The following is a 17780-nucleotide window of genomic DNA, read 5'->3' on the forward strand; positions in this document are numbered from 1 at the left end:
ATAACCATTCTTCCTTTGGGCCAAGTTGCCATAATTACTTTAGAATCTATTGGACTCACTCAAGAAAATTCTTAAAGAGACCAGAGAACACTCACACATTTGTCCCCTCTACAAATTCCCAGCCCAATTCATGAACATAGTAGGCACTCCACGATTGTTGACAAATCAAGAAGGTCAGTGGTTAACATCTTGCCAAAGGTAAAGAGGGTAGACGGAAAAGACAGGCAAACTCTAAATAACATTACTGGGACTCAGTAATTCAGGAATTTTGAATTGATGAAAAACATCTCACAGGAAAGAAATCAAAAGCAGTGAAAAAGTGGGGATTTGAGAGAAAAAAAAAAAGAGTGCTCAAAACATTAAAGATAGTATTTTCCAAAGTACAGAGTACATTAAGCATGGAATAAAGGAACATTTTGTTTTGCATACTGAGCAGTGATGAGTTAATAAGATGGATGGATGGGAGAGTGATCTACAAGGGATGGGGATGTTAGGCCTTTCCCAATGGTAGCATTTGCTGAAGTGGCGCTTTTAGAATCTAAAACTGTGCTTATAAAAATTTAGATGCATATTAAAATCTCTTTCATATAGAGCATGTCTCTCTCACAGTGGAACATGGAAATAAATTTTCCATAAAACAAGCCAATAAAAAATTTAGATGCTTGCAATCCCTGAGCCACACTCACTAGAAGTTCTGATTCAGGAGGTTTGGACGGGACCTCGGAAACCACAAGGTTTTAACAAGGGTCATTCTCAGGTAAGCCTCATCATGGTTTTACTACACTTGGGCAAACCTTGGATATAAAACCATTTCCCTGGCCATATCTCCACCTTCAGTCTGCTAAGTTCAAAGGGGCTTAGCTGGCTTGGCTGGCCCAGCTGGGGCATGTCCCCAGAATTGATGCTCACCAATGATTTTATGCCATGGGTGTGTCCACAATAAGCAAACAGACTATATGAAAATAAAGATTTATGATACAAATGGGTCTGTCATTTGCTTTCCAAAAATATCTACTATATAATTCTTCTAAACAAAAATATAGGGGAGGTTATAGCTCAGTGGTAGAGTGTGTGCTTAGCATGCACAAGGTCCTGGGTCAATCCCCAGTATCTCTGGTAAAAAATAAACAAATTAAATAAACCTAATTACCACCCCCTAAAAAAACAAAACAAAAAATAAAGTTTAAATAAGTACATGAAGTTTTCCTAATATATATGAAATAGGATTTATTTTCCCCAAAATAGTCTTGCTAAAAAATTTAAATGCCTGTTTCCAGAAACCACTGATGCATGAGGTCTGCCTTTCATATGTGAGATGAGTCTATTAGAAAGCAACACACAGCACCTTCGTCTTCTCGGGTTGATTTGAGTGCCTTACGCCAAAGACAGGAAGCCCAAGTGTAACACTGGCATCTCCAGGGTGACAGTTTCCTACCTGTAAAGAGCAGCAGCAGCAGCAACAAGGAGAGCACAGCTGTAGGGGGCGCCATTCGGCCTCGCACACGGCTTCTAAGATGGCCCTGAGAGGCCTTTGGTGCAGGCTTTGTTTGATGTTTCTTTGGAGCCAGTTTTGGCCTCAAGAACTTCAAAGGAAAAACAGGAAAGAGACAGGAAGGAAGAAAAGAACAGGTAAATGGAGAAACACAAACAGTTATTTCTATCATGCATTTGTAGCAATGGGAAGCCTGCCTTGTTAACACCCCAAGGTGTTCAGGGCAGGACACTCCAAGACGTGCCAGTTTGACATGTGGATTATTTCAAGCTGGAAACAATCAAGGCCCAAAGGACTCAGGAAGAACCTTTAACCTTCACCCTAACTGTCTATTTAGATAAAGGACCTGTTCCAGGAAGGGAGCTATCTCCATAGGTAAATACAGTATAATATGAACTAGCTGTGGTACACAGAGAGGTATCCAGCAAAGCCTGTTTGTTAAAATTCCTCTCTGTATCCTACTGTCTCTGTATGATACAGCAAACATTTGTTTACCAAACCTTTGCTCTTTTTCATCTTCCTATGAATTGCCTTTCTTCCCTTTGAAGTCCCAGATCCCGACCCTCTCCTCCTTAGTCCAGGATGATATATATACCTCATTATACCTGACTCTCATTTTACCTGGAATCTCTCACATTATATGGATTTTCTGTACATGTATAATTAAATGTGATTTTCTCCTGTTAACTTGCCTTACGCCGTTTAAATTATTTGACGAGTCAAAAGGACCAAGAGGGGAAGGGAGAAATTTTCCCCTCCATGACAACGATATCTCAGGCAAACCATCCACTGGAAGTCTGTTCAGAAAGCAAGTAGTAGAGCACATGCTTAGCATGCACGGGGGCCTGGGTTCAATCCCCAGTACCTCCATTTAAAAAAAAAAAAAAAAAAGAACTTAAAGAAAAAAGCTATTGAATTCTACTATTTAAATGTGTGAATTGTATGATATGTGAACTATTATCTTAAAGCTGCTTTTTTTTTTTAAAGAAAAGAAACTACAGGAGAATATATTTGTAATCTCTGAATGGGGAAGGCCTAGGCATGGTACAAACTCAGAAATCATAATAGAAAATATGAATAAGTTGTATGCAACAACTAAAAATACGGATAAATAAAAATTTTCATGGAAGCACTGCCACACATAAAGTCAAAGTGTCAACAAACAACTAAGTGAGGAAAATATTTGCAACTCATATCACAAAGGATAATTTCCCTAATCCATAGGAGTGCCCTCCAGTCAATAACCATCCAATAGAAAAAGTCCATCAGCAGACAAAACACAGAAAAGGAAACATAAGTGCATTTTAAATACCTCAAAGGATGCTCAAATTCACCCATAAAAAGAGGAACACAAGTTAAAACTAAGAGATACCATTTTCTCACCGATGAGATGGTCATATATGATAAAACGTTTAGACTTCCCCGTGTTGGTGAGAGTATGGTTACTCAGGTATTCTCGCTCCTTACTGATGCGAGTCTCTATGGAGGACAACGTGGTACTAGCGTACATTTCAGCTGTTCCACTTCTTGGAATTTATTCTACTATATCTGTAAGCATTCATGAAATCACACCCACGCTAGTTTATTCCGGGGTGCAATATTGGTACTAACAAACAAACTGGGAACAACCAAACTCTCGTCAGCAAGGAAGTGGTTAAATAAATTAAAGGCTGCCTGTACCATAAAATCCCCTGCATCTGTGAAGAAGACGAAGCTGTTCCTGTGCTGGTATCTACCAAGACCAACTGTTAGGTGACAAAAGCAACATGCAGAATAGTGTAAGTGCTATTCACCATTTGTGGGAAAAGAGACTGGGGCTAGGAAAAACAGAACTATGGATTTGCTTGAAAACGCATTAACGATCTCTAGAGGAATACACAAGATCATACGTTAATAGCTAAGGATCACAGAGACAGCAAGAATAGAGACTTTTTTCAACAAGTAGCTTTTTGTGCCTCTTGAATCATGTGAACGTCTTCAATATTTTGCACGTAAATAAATAAATTGAATATTCTTGTCACTGTGCTTGGTCTGGAGGCTTAGATCTACTGAGCATCAAAAGCTCAGGAGATGACACTAGAGGGATGGAGAGCCCACATGAGGTCACAAACAGGAAGGGACTCTGGGTGCATAACACTGAGCAGGACGGGGCATGAGCAGGGCAGCCAGATTTAGCAAAGAAAGAGTCCCAATCAAATGTGAATTTCAGACAAATAACAAATTTTATTATGCAATATTTAGGACATATTTTACTATATTTTGTCAGGCAACCCTAGCTATGAGAAAATACCTGGGCTGCCCTGGGCAGCTAGTTAGAACTGCTACTAGGCTATGTCTCTACTCCAAGGAAGGTCCACACATATACCACCATTGAGAGAAAGAGTCGACATTTATACTTCACCTTAGAAGTATCAGTTCCACTCAAATTCAGTCAATATGCTGAATCCCCACTGAGTTATGAAAGCACGTAGTTGTAAGCACGAACAACTTGTTAAGAGAAAGAACACAATGAATTACCATCATTCCAGTGAAAGGACCAAAGTGAGGGAAAGACCTAGCAAACAAGCCACTGGGAAAAAAAAAAAAGGATGTATTCACATTTTAAATTGCAATTTTGAAATTCAGTAATCCCTATCTCAAAGAGAATTACCATGGTTCTCTGCAACAAATTACTTTTCAAAGCTAGCTGACAGCTTTCATCTCAGCTGGAGTTAAGTGTATGGAAAAAAAGAAAAGAAAAGAAAGAAATCCTGTATGACAGCCAGAATCCAACATTTCTGATATTTACTTCTTAACTGCCTTGTTTTTCGGTAAGGTTTGCCCAGAACTATCCTGCAGAGAATAGGAGGAAATGTATGACTCATATATTTCTCTTTCCATCTCACTGCAGTTGAGTTCACTTTTGATCTTAGAATTAGTCGCTGTCATAGCTGTGACCAATAAACTCAGGTCAACCAAGTAGGAACATCCCCCTGGCCCCGTGGCAGGTCTCTTAGGACTGTGGTGAATTACATGCATGTAACAGACTGGTGCAAATGATGACAGGAACCAATGTTAAAAATTCCTGAAATATGCCAGGACAGACATCTCAGGAGAGGGGAGCGAACTCATCACACCACTCTCCATGCTCCCCTCTTCCCAGTCTTCTTTCCAACATCCACTAACCTCCCCATGCTCTCTCCTCTACCCTACCAATAACCAGCTTACAAGCCAGTTCTTCAGAGCCTTCCTTCCCAAACAGAACCTCCAAGCTGAAGTCATTGCTGCCTCCTCTGGACAGGTTCCAAGGCTAGGTTACTGTCACAAATACAATACTGGATGAAAAGTACAATTAATATTTGTAAAAATTCCCATTTATTTCATAATGTCCCTGGCACTTTACATGCTTTTGTTTTCATCCTCTGAAACAGCTCCAGCTGCATATTATTAGCCCCATTTTACAGATGATGAAACTGAGGCTTAGAAAAGCTAAAAAGTCCAAGAATTAGAACCTCATCCAGGCATGTCTGACACCAGAGAATATGTTCTTTCCACTATTCTGTCCTGCCTTATGTGTCTCTCTCCATTAAAAAAAAAAAAAAAGCTAATTCGGTTTTATTCTAATTTACAAAAGCAATAATATCCAATATTAAGGTATACTTAAATATTGTATGTCTCATGACTGTATAATATTCATGTATTATTATCATGAAGTCTATGATCTAGTACTACACAAAAGATGCAGATTATGAGCAGAAAATGGAGTATTATATATGCATGGGAAAAGTCTGGATTTCTAGCAAAATGCCAGCACAATAAAATATTTAGATTGCTGGGGACAATGTAACACCTTTTAAATATATAACGGCACTCACAAGAAACTAAGGGAAATCCCCCAAGGCTGAAAACAAACAGAAAGCTGGAAAGCTGATGCCAAGACAGCAGCTGCCCAAGATAACTGCTGGTTTCCAGAACCTAGAGATGTGAGTCTCATGGATACAACGCAGACAGAAGTCAGAGCCTTGGGCATGTTCAAGTTGAGGGGTTGTAACTAAGGTGCCTCTTAAAACCAGGAGTCTTTAAGAGACAGATCCTTGTGGGTGAAAAGGATGAACTAAGGGGGAAAAAAAATCTGGCTACTGTGCTCTGTGGGAAGAAAAAAATTCTTCCTTGAGAATGGACAACCATAGGTTTGCTCCTCACAGGTCTGGGTTCCACTTTTCATGGCAAGTTTGGTCTAATTAACCCTACGGGGAGAAATTACCTCAATTTCCGGTGGTCCTGGGTTGGTAGTACCCAAAGATACCTGGAAGAGACAATGATAAATCCTTTTTTGGAAGAATTCTCCTCAACCCCTAGGGGAGAACCCAGACAACCTTGAGCTTAGAATTCCAAATTACTAAACAACCCAGGCACTGTGGAGAAAGGCAACAGAGAAGAAAGACAAGAGAATCAGGCCCCTGAGATTTTTCAAATAATGAAATTCTGGCTTACAAATATGAACTAATTGATGCTTAAAACATTTAAGGAGAGAAAAAAAAGTAAGGTATAAGATTTGTACCCCCCCCCCCAAAAAAAAGACCCTGGCAGATGTGAAAAATCACCAGGCAAAAGTGTAACAATAAAAAGATAACACTTTTGTTATCAAAAGCTCAACGGATAGGTTAAACAGCAGATTAAACACAGCTGAAGAATTAATGAGCTTTTAAGACTAAAAGAGATGAGAGAATGAAACACGTGGACGTCTGAAAGAAGAGTTCCCGGCCGAGGGGACAGGAGATGCGAAGGCTTGGCCGGGGGAATGTGCCATGTATTCCAGGAACAGTATGGAGGTCCACAAGGCTAGAAGAGGGGAAGGCCCAGGAAGGCAAGGTTAGGGAGGCAATGGGAGGCCACGTGGCGGTTTATAGGTCAACACAAGGGATCTCTGGCTTTGCCTCTGAGACCGGACGAGTCGCAGGATTAGCACCCTTGGCTTCCGGCCTTGTGATGAAGAGAGTATAGGGGCCGAGAGAGAACTTAGAAGCTCGTGCAGTGGTCCAGGTGGGAGGATGGCGTCTTGCACCAGGTGGTAGCAGTGAAGGTCTTGAGGAGTCAGGTTCCTGATGTATTTTGCAGGTAGAGAGTGCAGGATTTGCTGTTGGATGGAATACAGGACATGAGACAAAGACAAGTGTCCAGGATGACTGAGCAACCAAGAGAATGGGGTCGCCATGGCTTGAAATGGGGGACCCTGGAAGACATCCAAGTGGAGCTGCTGGGCGGGCCACCAGATAAACACATCTGGGGTTCAGAGGAGGGAAGAGCTGGCAGTGTCAACTGGGAGCCACAGAGTTGGCATTCAAAGCCAGGAGACTGGTTAACAGTACTGGGAGGAAGTATAAATGGAAAGGAAAGGGAAGAGAGGGGAGAGTTGCCTGAGTGGTGAACTTGAGTAAGAGAGAGAGGTGTGTCTGTGGAGGGACTGGCCTATCTTCAAATGGTTCTGTAAACAACCATTCTCACCCAGTCAGATGGACCTGCAGGGGTGGGGAAATGGGCAATGGGCAAGGGGAAAATCTTAAAATAAAATAATGCCTTCTGATCTGGAGAGCGCCACACTTGGCTGTCAGCAGGGGTGCAAATCACACTGTAGCAACTCCCTGGCTGCTTCTGAGGGAGCAAACCAAGCAGAGCTCTCACCTGATTAAAACTACCAGCTAACTAAAACCACAATTAAGTGGATTCCAATCACTGTTCATTCTAACACTAGCAGATTAATTGCTTTAAAATCCTGTTCTGTATATCCTTGGTTAATAATATACCACTGGAGGAAAGAAGATAGAAATTTATTTTACTTCAATAAAAATATTGGGATGGTTGGGAAAAAAGAAATTTATTTTATGTACATAGATATATAGATAATAGTTAATAGACTTTTGCTTTTTGGAGCAGTTTTAATTTCTTTGGGTGGGGGGAGGTAATTAGGTTTGTTTGTTTGTTTGTTTGTTTGTTTATTTAATGGAGGCACTGGGGATTGAACCCAGGACCTTGTACATGCTAAGCACATGCTCTCCACTGAGCTATACCCTCCCCCTACTTTCAAGATGTTTTATCAATGTTGGCAGGGAGTAGGAGAGTAAAGCTTCTTGAACTTGACATTCAGACATGGAAAAACGTGCAATTCTAACTTCAGAAATTGTTTAAAAAGTCATTTTTGTAAGTAAAGCTGCAGCACTTCTGAGCTTGGTTTTAATCTTAGCTAAGACCCTTCCAAATATGAGAGCCTCTTCAGTTTTTACCCTGAAGGGAATGCTGACAATCCATAATTGTGTTTTTGCTTTTTCTATCCTCAACCTGCCCCTAAAGAATCCCTATCCATTATTCCCGTGCAGGCAAAGGACTTACCTTCCTGCTGCCAATTCTCTTTAGTATTTCATTTCACAGCAAGAACCAGAAGCAGTATGATACCAGCCAGAGTTGGCACACAGGAAAAACGAGAAGCATGGCATTATGCCTGTCTCCCCTTTTGGCGAGTCTTGGTCAGATTCTTCCCTCCTCCATCAATTCCCTCCCTTTCAGGTCTCTAAACCCAAGCTTCCAGGCAAAGCTGTCGGCTGTTATTACTTGTTTAAACCTTAAGGTCTTCTTTATGAGGATGCTAGCATTGTCATACAGATTCCTCATGACCAAAGGCTATTTTAGGTGCCTTTGACAGATGGTGGTAGAGGAGATACTTGGGGGATAGGTGCTTGTCTTATGGTTCTCTCATCATTGCTGTTTAACACACCTACTTATCATCAAAGCTTGAGAAGCAGGATGTTGCAGTTGATAGACCAAGCCCCCAGGTGTTCCTTAAAGAGGGAATGTTCCACCCTTGCTGTTCGAAGTGTTTGCGTTCTCTCAAGCGGCAGATCCTGGAAACCAGGGTCATCATTATTCCAAGGACTATCCAGAGGCACAGTCCACACAGCAAATACAGTCACATTAATCTTTCTTGGGGGGAATAAGCTTCATTAATAGAATTTTAGCAAGCTAAGAATAAAAAGAAAACTTTCTAGTTCAAGATGGCAGACTGGACCCACATCTATTTCCCCTCTTTCCTATGTTCCCATTGAAAAATAAAAAAATAAAAACAAAAAGGAAAGGCAGGCAGGGCATATGAACAGACAGAAGAAAATAAACCATAACACTAGAAAAAAAAGAAAAGTATCATTTTTAAAATGATGTATTGGTACACCAGAGATTGACACATTGTAACTGACTAGATACTTCAATTAAAAAAAAAATATTGCAAACCCCAAGAAGACCTGCTTTTCATTGGTTGCTTTCCTGTGTCCTCAAGCTCTGGCATACTGCCTGGGTGGAGGCTGAGTGAATGAAATAACTTTCTTTAATTAGTATGACAAAATGTCCACTAAAAGCAGTCAGATCAAATCACGCTAATGAATGGCTATCTTCTCCTGCCAGGGTTTCCTTCAGTATATGTATACATACACTAACCAAAGCCATCCTCTCAGAGAAACACAGTTCTCATTTTTACTTAATATTCCACCACAACAAGTATCCTTCATTGCTACTTTCTTTTTCATTATTCTTTTTTGTTGTTGTTATTTTGCAACATCCTACCCAGGTGATGATTATAACTAGACAGTTGGCTGTTTGTGATGTTTGGCTTTTATCAATAATACTGCAGTGCAATGCTGCTATGGGCTCAGGAAAATGCAAGCTGCAGCTTTCCTTGCTGAGAGAAATGAAAACAGCTCAAAGGGGCCTAATTTCAAAGGTCCAAACAGATCTCCTGGACTGCATTTTCCTGTAGGCTATTTAGAACAGGCTGTGTTTATGAGAAGGAAAATGTTGGGCTGGGCCAAGACTGGGCTGGGCTAACTCATGAATTTTAAGTTTCACCTTGCTAGACCAGTTTCGGGTAACTGCAAGCAACCCTTTGCTTCCACTTTTATGATACTGCCTAGCTGTACTCACCCTGTTGGCTGATGGACCCCGAGCTTGTAAGCAGCTCTGTAAAACCTCACTCACACTTCCCAGAGGCGCTCAGAGCTCCGGAGCGGTAGCCCCTCTGAGCCCGCTGGCGTAATAAACCTGAGTACGCCAACCCTCTGAGTGGTGTTTGTTTCTTGGCTGACCTGTCATTTCTGTAACATTTATAGTTTGTCCTGTTTGTTGTTTACTGGCTAACAAAACTAGATGGGTGAATTCCTGCTTTTCGGAGCCAGTGAACTCAGACAAGACAAGCTGTATTTTTCCTTTTCCACTTAGCCACTGGGGGTTGCCAGAGATGGTCTCTTCATTCTATTAGCCTTCCTTCCTTGCTTGATCAGCCACTACTTTGACAAAAACTGCCTTTGCTGAGGCAGACTGCAACCACAGAGATGACTGCAGGCCATGGGTGTACCGTCTGAGCATCCTGGACTCAAAGAGTCAAAGCAGTGCTAGAAAGGGACGTGGTGATGCCCTGTTCATTTTGGAGGTGACGGGACAAAACAGATAAGAGAACAATTCAAAGGATGGTTGGAGAGCACTTAGTGAAAGAGTATATGTGAGAAGGAAGAAAAGGTAAGACACATTTTTATTTATACGTATTTATGTACCAATTCCTAGAGTAAATATATTACGTCTTTTCTAAACTGCTGCAAATGAACACACTGTCTCACCGTCTTTGTATTATAAATAACACCAGAGTTTTACAGTCCTGGAGCTACTCTTCCTACATTAAGAGGAAATTTTTCAGAAGGTAAAATCTTGAAGGTACATCATGGGGCTTTAAATAGTCTCCCTAATTATGGGAATAGCTTAGCTTTCAATTGACTCCGCACTTTTCTTTCTTCCTAAATTTAACTCTTACTAATGGGGTCAACACTGTTACCTAAATAAATGCTTTGTCCTGTGCTCTAATAATTAAACGATCACCTTTAGAAAATATGCACAAGGAGAGATAGTCTATAGGTGACTGTGCAGGAAAACCCAATCAGTGCTCGGTAATGTCCAAGTTCAGATGCTAGACGTTTTGTGTGTCAATGACAGTGAATCTGCTTTGTGTCCAATTCTGAAGCCAGCTGGTGATTACCACACTTCTGAATCAAGCAAACTGTTCCTCAGTTCTGAGACTGTTTAATCTTTCAATTCCATTTATCGTCAAGCCTATGATTGGTTGATCAACGAGCTCTCCCTTAAACAACAAGGATATACCGTATAGCACAGGGAACTATCGTCAATATCATGTAATAAACTATAATGGAAAAAACTGAAAAAAAGAAAAAATATATACGCATATCTATCATGTACATACATATATATAACAATCACTTTGCTGTACACCTGAAACTAACCCAATATTGTAAGTCAACTATACTTCAATTTAAAAAAAGAGCTGTCCTTTAGAATTTAACCTTCTGGCATTAAGTAAATAATTATTCACTTATTCCCTATGAAGAAAAAGGAACAAAGTAGAAAAAAGGTAGAATATTGTCAGGTAATAATCTATCTTATTAATAACAAGAAAATTTCAAAATGATTTGTAAAATTAATCATCACCGTCATCAATAGCCATTTACAATAGTCCTTTTCTTCTCAAGACAATTTTTACATACTTCATATTATTTGAAATTCCCATTAAGAATCAGAGAGAGGTAAGATATTGTCATCCCCAATAGGTATAGAGAATATTCTGGTTTCATCAGTTGAAGTTCTGTGGCTCACCAATCAGAAGTTAGTTTCTACTTTCTCCAAAGTAAGCCTCTAAGTTCCAATGGGTAAGGAATAGAAAAGATCAAAGTGAGTCAGGGTTGCTTTTTCCTGATCTTTCTCACTCTCAGCACTTTCTCTTGCCAAAGCAGTCAGTAAACTCTTCATGGGTCCCACTCCATCACCCCAACTTGTGTGAGCCTGGAGAGTGGTACTGAAGAGAGAGGGGCTCAGAAGGTACCGCAGAAGAGGTTTACACCTGCTGTTCCTGCATCTACAAAGGGCTCTCTAGCCCCCAAATCCTACCAACAAACCAAGGAGGTAAGGCCAAGGAAATCCAGACAATACATTAGCTGGGTGCCAAGCCCAGAAGGTAAAAACTTGGCAGTTTTTCAGCGCTATAGTCCATGCTCTGACTTCCTCCACTGAAAGCTGAAAAAGTAAAATAAGTTCTGGAAAACCTGTGCCAATCAACACAGAGGATTACCCAGGAGTTTACTGGCAACGGAGATAATGCCTTACAATTACAGTATAAAGTGACTTCCTATTAGGAGATCAAGCAGAATTAAGGGAAACATGATCCAATGTTGGTTTTTAAAGCACAGGAAGGGCATTCGTGGGGAAATGAGGAGTAAACAAACTGTGTTGAAGCTCCAAGGGCAGACTAGGGAACAAAGAGGAGAAAATTCAGGCTGAAAAAAGAGTGTCAAATCCCTCCTTTAACAATGTTCTAAGAATCAGATATTAAGGAGACAGTGGAGAGAGTAACACAAGATATCTCCTCCTCATCAAATCCATCCAATTAATGAAAGAAACATCAGCATTAGGCTTAATACAACCAGGCTGGTGAAGATTAGCAAAGTCCTTTGAAGCAACAACATCTCTGTATCAAGCAGACAAATAGACAGAAAGTACACTAATGAGAGAGATCTCATTCCCAGGCATGGCCAGAAGCATTACAAACATGCAAAAAGATTTAAAATGTGACACAGAATCTCTTTAAATACAATAACAAAACTGTCCTGGGAGAGAGAATGGGAGATACGAATAAATGCAGAGAGAAGCTTGTATAACCTGGAAAAACAGTAGATATTAAAGATAACAATATGTTAGGTTAACAAAGAAACAAAGAATGAATTAAAACTTAATAGAACGCTTTAAAGTACTTAATAAAATTCATTTGCAAAAAAATAAACAGGTAAAAATAGGCAAGGATATTTGGGGAATGAGAAGAAAAGGCAATGGTAGACTCTAATATCCATTATAAAGCAAAAATCACATAAAATATATAAACTAAAATGACTTTATTAGGGCTTACTCCATAACAAACTAGGAGGAACAAAACAATGAGATGGGAATTACTATTTAATAAATGCTATCATGATAACTATATATTACTAAGAGGAAAGTTTACTTGAATGTTCAAAAGACAAACAAAAATTAATAGGAATAGTTTAAAAAGAGAAGGAGGGAAAATACAATATTGGTTTCAAATGCAAGGACAAAATTAATTTGGTCAAATAAGGAATTAGATATTATCAAAGACAAGGAAGATAAACACAAAAATATTCAAGCTTCACATCATGAAAAATAGCATTCTCCAAAAAGCATTTATTTAACACCTGTGATGAATGAACTTATAAAGAGCCAGAGACAAGAAACAGATTATCTTAATAGAATTAGACTGATGACATGATTTTTATCAGCAACAATAGGTGCCAGAAGATAATAGAAATAAAATCTTCAATACACACTACTGTACATAAAATAGATAAACAATAAGGTCCTCCTGTATAGCATAGGGAACTACATTTAGTATCTTGTAATAATCTATAATGGAAAATAATAGGAAAAAGAATATATATATGTGTGTATAACTGAATCAGTATACTGTATACCAGAAAGTAACACAATATTGTAAATCAATAGTACTTCAATAAAAAAGAAAGAAAAAGAGAGAGAGAGAGAAAGAGGAAGAGGCAGAAAGAAAGAAAGAGAATCTTCAAAATCCCAAGGGACATTGTCAACCTAGAACTTTATACTTACTAAACTGTCATTCAACAGTAACAATAAAATAAGCATTTTTTTAGGTAAACACGGAGTACACCGCTCACAGATGCTGACTAAAAGAGCTAAGAAATGAAAACTGAACAGAGGGGAGGAAGAAGCCCTGGTAAGCTAGAAACTGACCAACATGTTGGAAATAATAATAAAAAATCATCCATAAGGGGGTGGGAAGGGATAAATCAGAAGTTCAAAATTTGCAGATACTAACTTCTATATATGAAATGGCTAAGCAACAGGTTTCTGCTGTATAGCACGGGGAACTGTGTTCAGTGTCTTGTGGTCATCTATAATGAAAAAGAACATGAAAACGCATATATGCATGTATATGTATGACTGAAAGATTGTGCTGGGCACTGGAAATTGACACAACATTGTAAACTGACTATATGTCAATTAAAAAAGAATGCAAAAAAAAAGTTATCCAAGAAAACTACTAACAATATTAAAGTGAAGCATGAGTGGTTGGGGATGAGGGGGAATGAAGTACACTAAGGTAGTTTTCGAGAAGAATGGAAACATTAGGTTTTTTAAAAAAGAAAATATGCATTAAAAAATTAAATGTCCCATATTTTAAATGCAAATAATATATATATTGCAAAAAATTAAAAATTAAAAAATTTTGAAATAAATAAAACATCCCTATTCTACAGAAGCTCATCCTACATGATAATGAGACAGGTGGTGTCATGAGGCACACCCACAGAGCCAGATGGCCATCAGGGAAGGAGGGACTGAGGACTGGAAGGAAGACTTGAGAAATGTGACATTTAAGCTCTGTCCTGTGGGATGAGTGGTTGCTTGTTGAAGAAAGAAAGGCATTCTAGGCTCTCAAGACTGCTGCACAGAGAAAGCATTGAATTTTGCAATGGATGGAATATTTTGAGTGGTTCCATGTGGCTGGAGTGTAGAATAAGTTCAGGAAATGAAAAGATGAAAATGTAAACCAAGAAGAAACAGTAAGCACTGTATAAGTCACACTAAGAGGTGAGCACCTCACTGAGTGGGCAGTGGGGAGACACTGAAGATGTACAAAAATTTTTTGTTGTGTAAAATATATATAACATAAAATATGCCATTTTAACTATTGTTAAGTGTATAGCTCACTGGCATTAAGCACATCTATTCTTGTGCAACCGTCACCACCACTACCTCCAGAACTTTTCATCATTCCAAACTGAAACTCTGTGCCCATTAAACATTAAATAGCACGACCTACTCCTGGCAGTTCCTGGTAATCACTAGTATACTTTCTAAGAATTTGACTATTCTAGATATTTCCTGTAAATGGATTCATACAATAATGTCATTTTGTATCTGGCTTACGTCACTCAGCATATCTTCAAGATTCACCCATGTTGTATCCTGTGTTACAATTTCCTTCCTTTTTCAGGCCGGATAACATTCCATTGTGTGTATAGACCACATTTTACTTATCCATTCACCCATATATAGATATGACATTGAAGATTTTGAATCAGAGGTGTGACATGTTCATATATCTGCTTTAGAAAGTAACTCTAGGAGGGGGTTGAAGGATGGTACTTCTGAACCAGAAGACCTTGTTTCAAGAAAGTGAGAATGGTCAACTGGGTGGAAGAAATCTAGGAAAATGAGATCAGAAAAAGTTTCTGCAGATTTAGGAAGAGCAGTTGCTGCACAGGAGTAGTTAGGAAAACCCGATGGAAATGGGTAAAGACTAGTTAGCTAGTAGCATACTCCTAAACACGTATGTGTCTGGGGAGAAGTCCTTCCCAGACTACAATAAAATGTGGAGCATTCGGCACCTAGAACTTGGGTGCTTTGTAGCTTTAAGGCAAGGAGGTTGAAGATAGTGAATTAATAAAATATTTCAACCTCCTGATCAGTACAAATATACTGAGAGAGATTCCAAAGATAGTAGTTTTATCGACGGTAAGTCATCTTAAGCGTTACTTGGAAAAAATTTTGAAGAAAGGCAACTATGTTATATTGACCAGGAGACGGCACAGTCAGACATCCTACACTTCATTTTAACGAAGACAGCAAAAAAAACTGGTAAGGTATGCAGATAATCACAATTTTAGAATAATAGGATCATTATCCAAGAAAGGAGCAACCCATACTTCCCCACCACCCTATGAAAAAAACATACTACAAACTGCAGCATTTAAAATTTGTGGGTGGCAACACCAGAGTTAATTTACACTTGATACTTAATCATTCTGGTGCTTTAAATTATAGCCCAGAATAAAGCCAACTTTGAACATTCATTTTGGGGTCGGAGTTATTCTGTTACTCTAGCTACACGCTTAAACAGAATAATCCCATGCTTTTTCGAACTTAAGGCAAAGGATGCACAGCAGGTTGTGCATACCAACACTTTCCTGTTAACACCATGTAACAGAATTCTACCAATATAATTTGGAGCTAAAACTCCAACACCATATCTTTATCTACCTGTGTGTCATTTCTTTAAGAAGCCTTACTTTGCAACTCAAACACCTATGGTTAAAAGACTCCACCAAATGATGCAAAAACAGGTTATTTTGGTCCAACCATATGTACTGCTTAATGGAAATAAACAAGTAAGTTTCTCACTCTGGAATTCAAATGAAGAGTATCTAAAAATACAAATTAAAAAAAACAAAAAGAACAATAACCTCCCAATTATTCCAGGCCTACTAAAGCTAAGCTCCCTTTTTAGGGTATCAAATATAATTACCTGGAATTGACATACCTTTAGATTGTGATTATTATATTTATTATTGTTGTTGTAAAGATGCCGCAAGGAAAATGTATGTATTTTATGACAATGTGACATTGTAAATCTGAACAAAATAATTCTACTTTTAGTGCCAAATTAATTTGAAGACATAGAAAGTGTTTCCTGAAAAGAAAACAACCCAAGAATAGTAGCAACTAAATTTTATTGAAGTGCTATTGCATTCAAGGCAATGAGCAAAGAGCTCTTACACATATTGTTTTATTTAATTCTTATAGGAATTCCATTAAGTCGGTCCTATATTATCCCTATTTTACAGATGAAGAAACTGAGGCTAAGAGGAATTAAGTAATTTGACAAATGTGACACAGCCACCAAGAGCAGAGCCATGACAAAACCCAGGCTATCTGAGCTGGCAATCTACATCCCTGCCCCAAAACAGTCAAGCCTGGTTCTACATATTTATTTGAAGAAAATCCTTCTCTGTTTGGCTAGGGAAAAAAAAATTAAGTCAAGAAAAGTTAACAGCAAATCCATTCTTTTACATTAATAAATTATTGAAACTCTCTTTTGACTATGACTAATACATAAAGATTTTAGCTGAATTATTTTTATTATTCTGAGAGGAAATTAAGTCCCTCCCTTGGTATTTTAAGTGGCAAACATTGATTAATCTTTCTATCACCTGTGGTTCTAAAAAGTCTTTATACATTTATATTTCTCTGTTTCAAATTGCAGAGGAATTGGTAGGGGGAGCATAGCTCAGTGGTAGAGTGCGTGCTTAGCATGCACAAGGTCCTGAGTTCAACCCCTAGTACCTCCATTAAAAATAAATAAATCTAATCACCTCCCCCCAAAATTAAAAACAAAATTTTAAGAGTAAAAAAAAAAACAAATTACAGAGGAATTCAGCTTTCTTTACGCCTCCTAAGTCTAGAGCTGAATTGGGATCTCCAGTTTTCCTTATTTGTATGAAAATTTATGTAAAATAAGCACCAAATAAAATTTTACATTTGAAATAATTTTAGTAGTCTTCCAGATTGTGGTCTTCTTATAATAAACAGTTTGAAGCATTTGGACAGCGAGTATGCATTTCAGGAATAAAGAAATAAACACTAAAATTCCCTTCAAAAATGCTTGTTTGTTGGGGGGGCGGTTGTTTAAAATTTGCTTTTTCTATTATCATCATCAAAAATATCATCCAATTTTTCTATTTAAGCTCTGGAAAAACAACTAATATTAACCCACAAACCAAAATGTTTAGATGAGAAATCTAGCAATAAAAATGGATATGAGTGTGTATATCATACTTTTTTCTCTCTCCATATAATTAAGAAAATAAATGATGACATTCATAATCTTAGGTTTATGCTCTTGATTAAAATATCTTGATTAATGTTCATTCTGTGGAGGAAGTTCAACGGGAAGGAGAAAAAAGCCATTAAGAGGTTTTAAGTTTCAGATTATGGTAAGGTTCAGAGATAAAGTGAATTTAGCAAATGACAGAATAGATCACATAAATGTTTCTAAACGCAGTTTAAGGAAAACCGATTCTACAGGTCTATGAAATGCAATTAGTGAAATTGGGAAAAGATGCAGATTTCCTGACTCCGCCCTACTAAGCAACAGTCAATTAGTGCAGTAATCAAGAAATGCCCTTTCCTAGATATGCAGAAGAACCTTAAGACGTTCACCTCCTAACTCAGGGCGTCTTGATTTTATTTTTCTTTTGCATAACCTGCCGACTTGCTGCCCTCCCTTCCTATCATTTGGCCATTTGGCCAGCCGGGTTGGGAAGTGGGATACTGTACCTGAGGCCGCTGCTGGCCGGGCTGAAGCTCGCCCTACACACACACA

At 38.6% G+C, this 17780-nt stretch overlaps 1 protein-coding gene across 3 annotated transcripts in view; it reads right to left on the reverse strand.

Annotated features, from left to right (window-relative positions):
- The window catches only part of KIAA0319 (KIAA0319 ortholog), a 66118-nt gene that overhangs the window by 47658 nt on the left and 680 nt on the right, over positions 1-17780 (reverse strand). For 2 of the 3 annotated variants that reach the window (XR_012500994.1, XM_010974243.3), the window contains exon 2: positions 1436-1583. The exons of the other annotated variant lie outside the window; for it this stretch is intronic. Coding sequence is in view for 1 of the 2 variants with exons in the window: in XM_010974243.3 (XP_010972545.2) it covers positions 1436-1490 (55 nt within the window). In the remaining variant the exon portion in view is untranslated. The remainder of the gene's footprint in view (positions 1-1435; positions 1584-17780) is intronic. 3 annotated transcript variants of the gene reach the window in all.

This window comes from Camelus bactrianus, chromosome 20 (genome assembly GCF_048773025.1).
Source record: "Camelus bactrianus isolate YW-2024 breed Bactrian camel chromosome 20, ASM4877302v1, whole genome shotgun sequence".
Lineage (NCBI taxonomy): Eukaryota > Metazoa > Chordata > Mammalia > Artiodactyla > Camelidae > Camelus > Camelus bactrianus.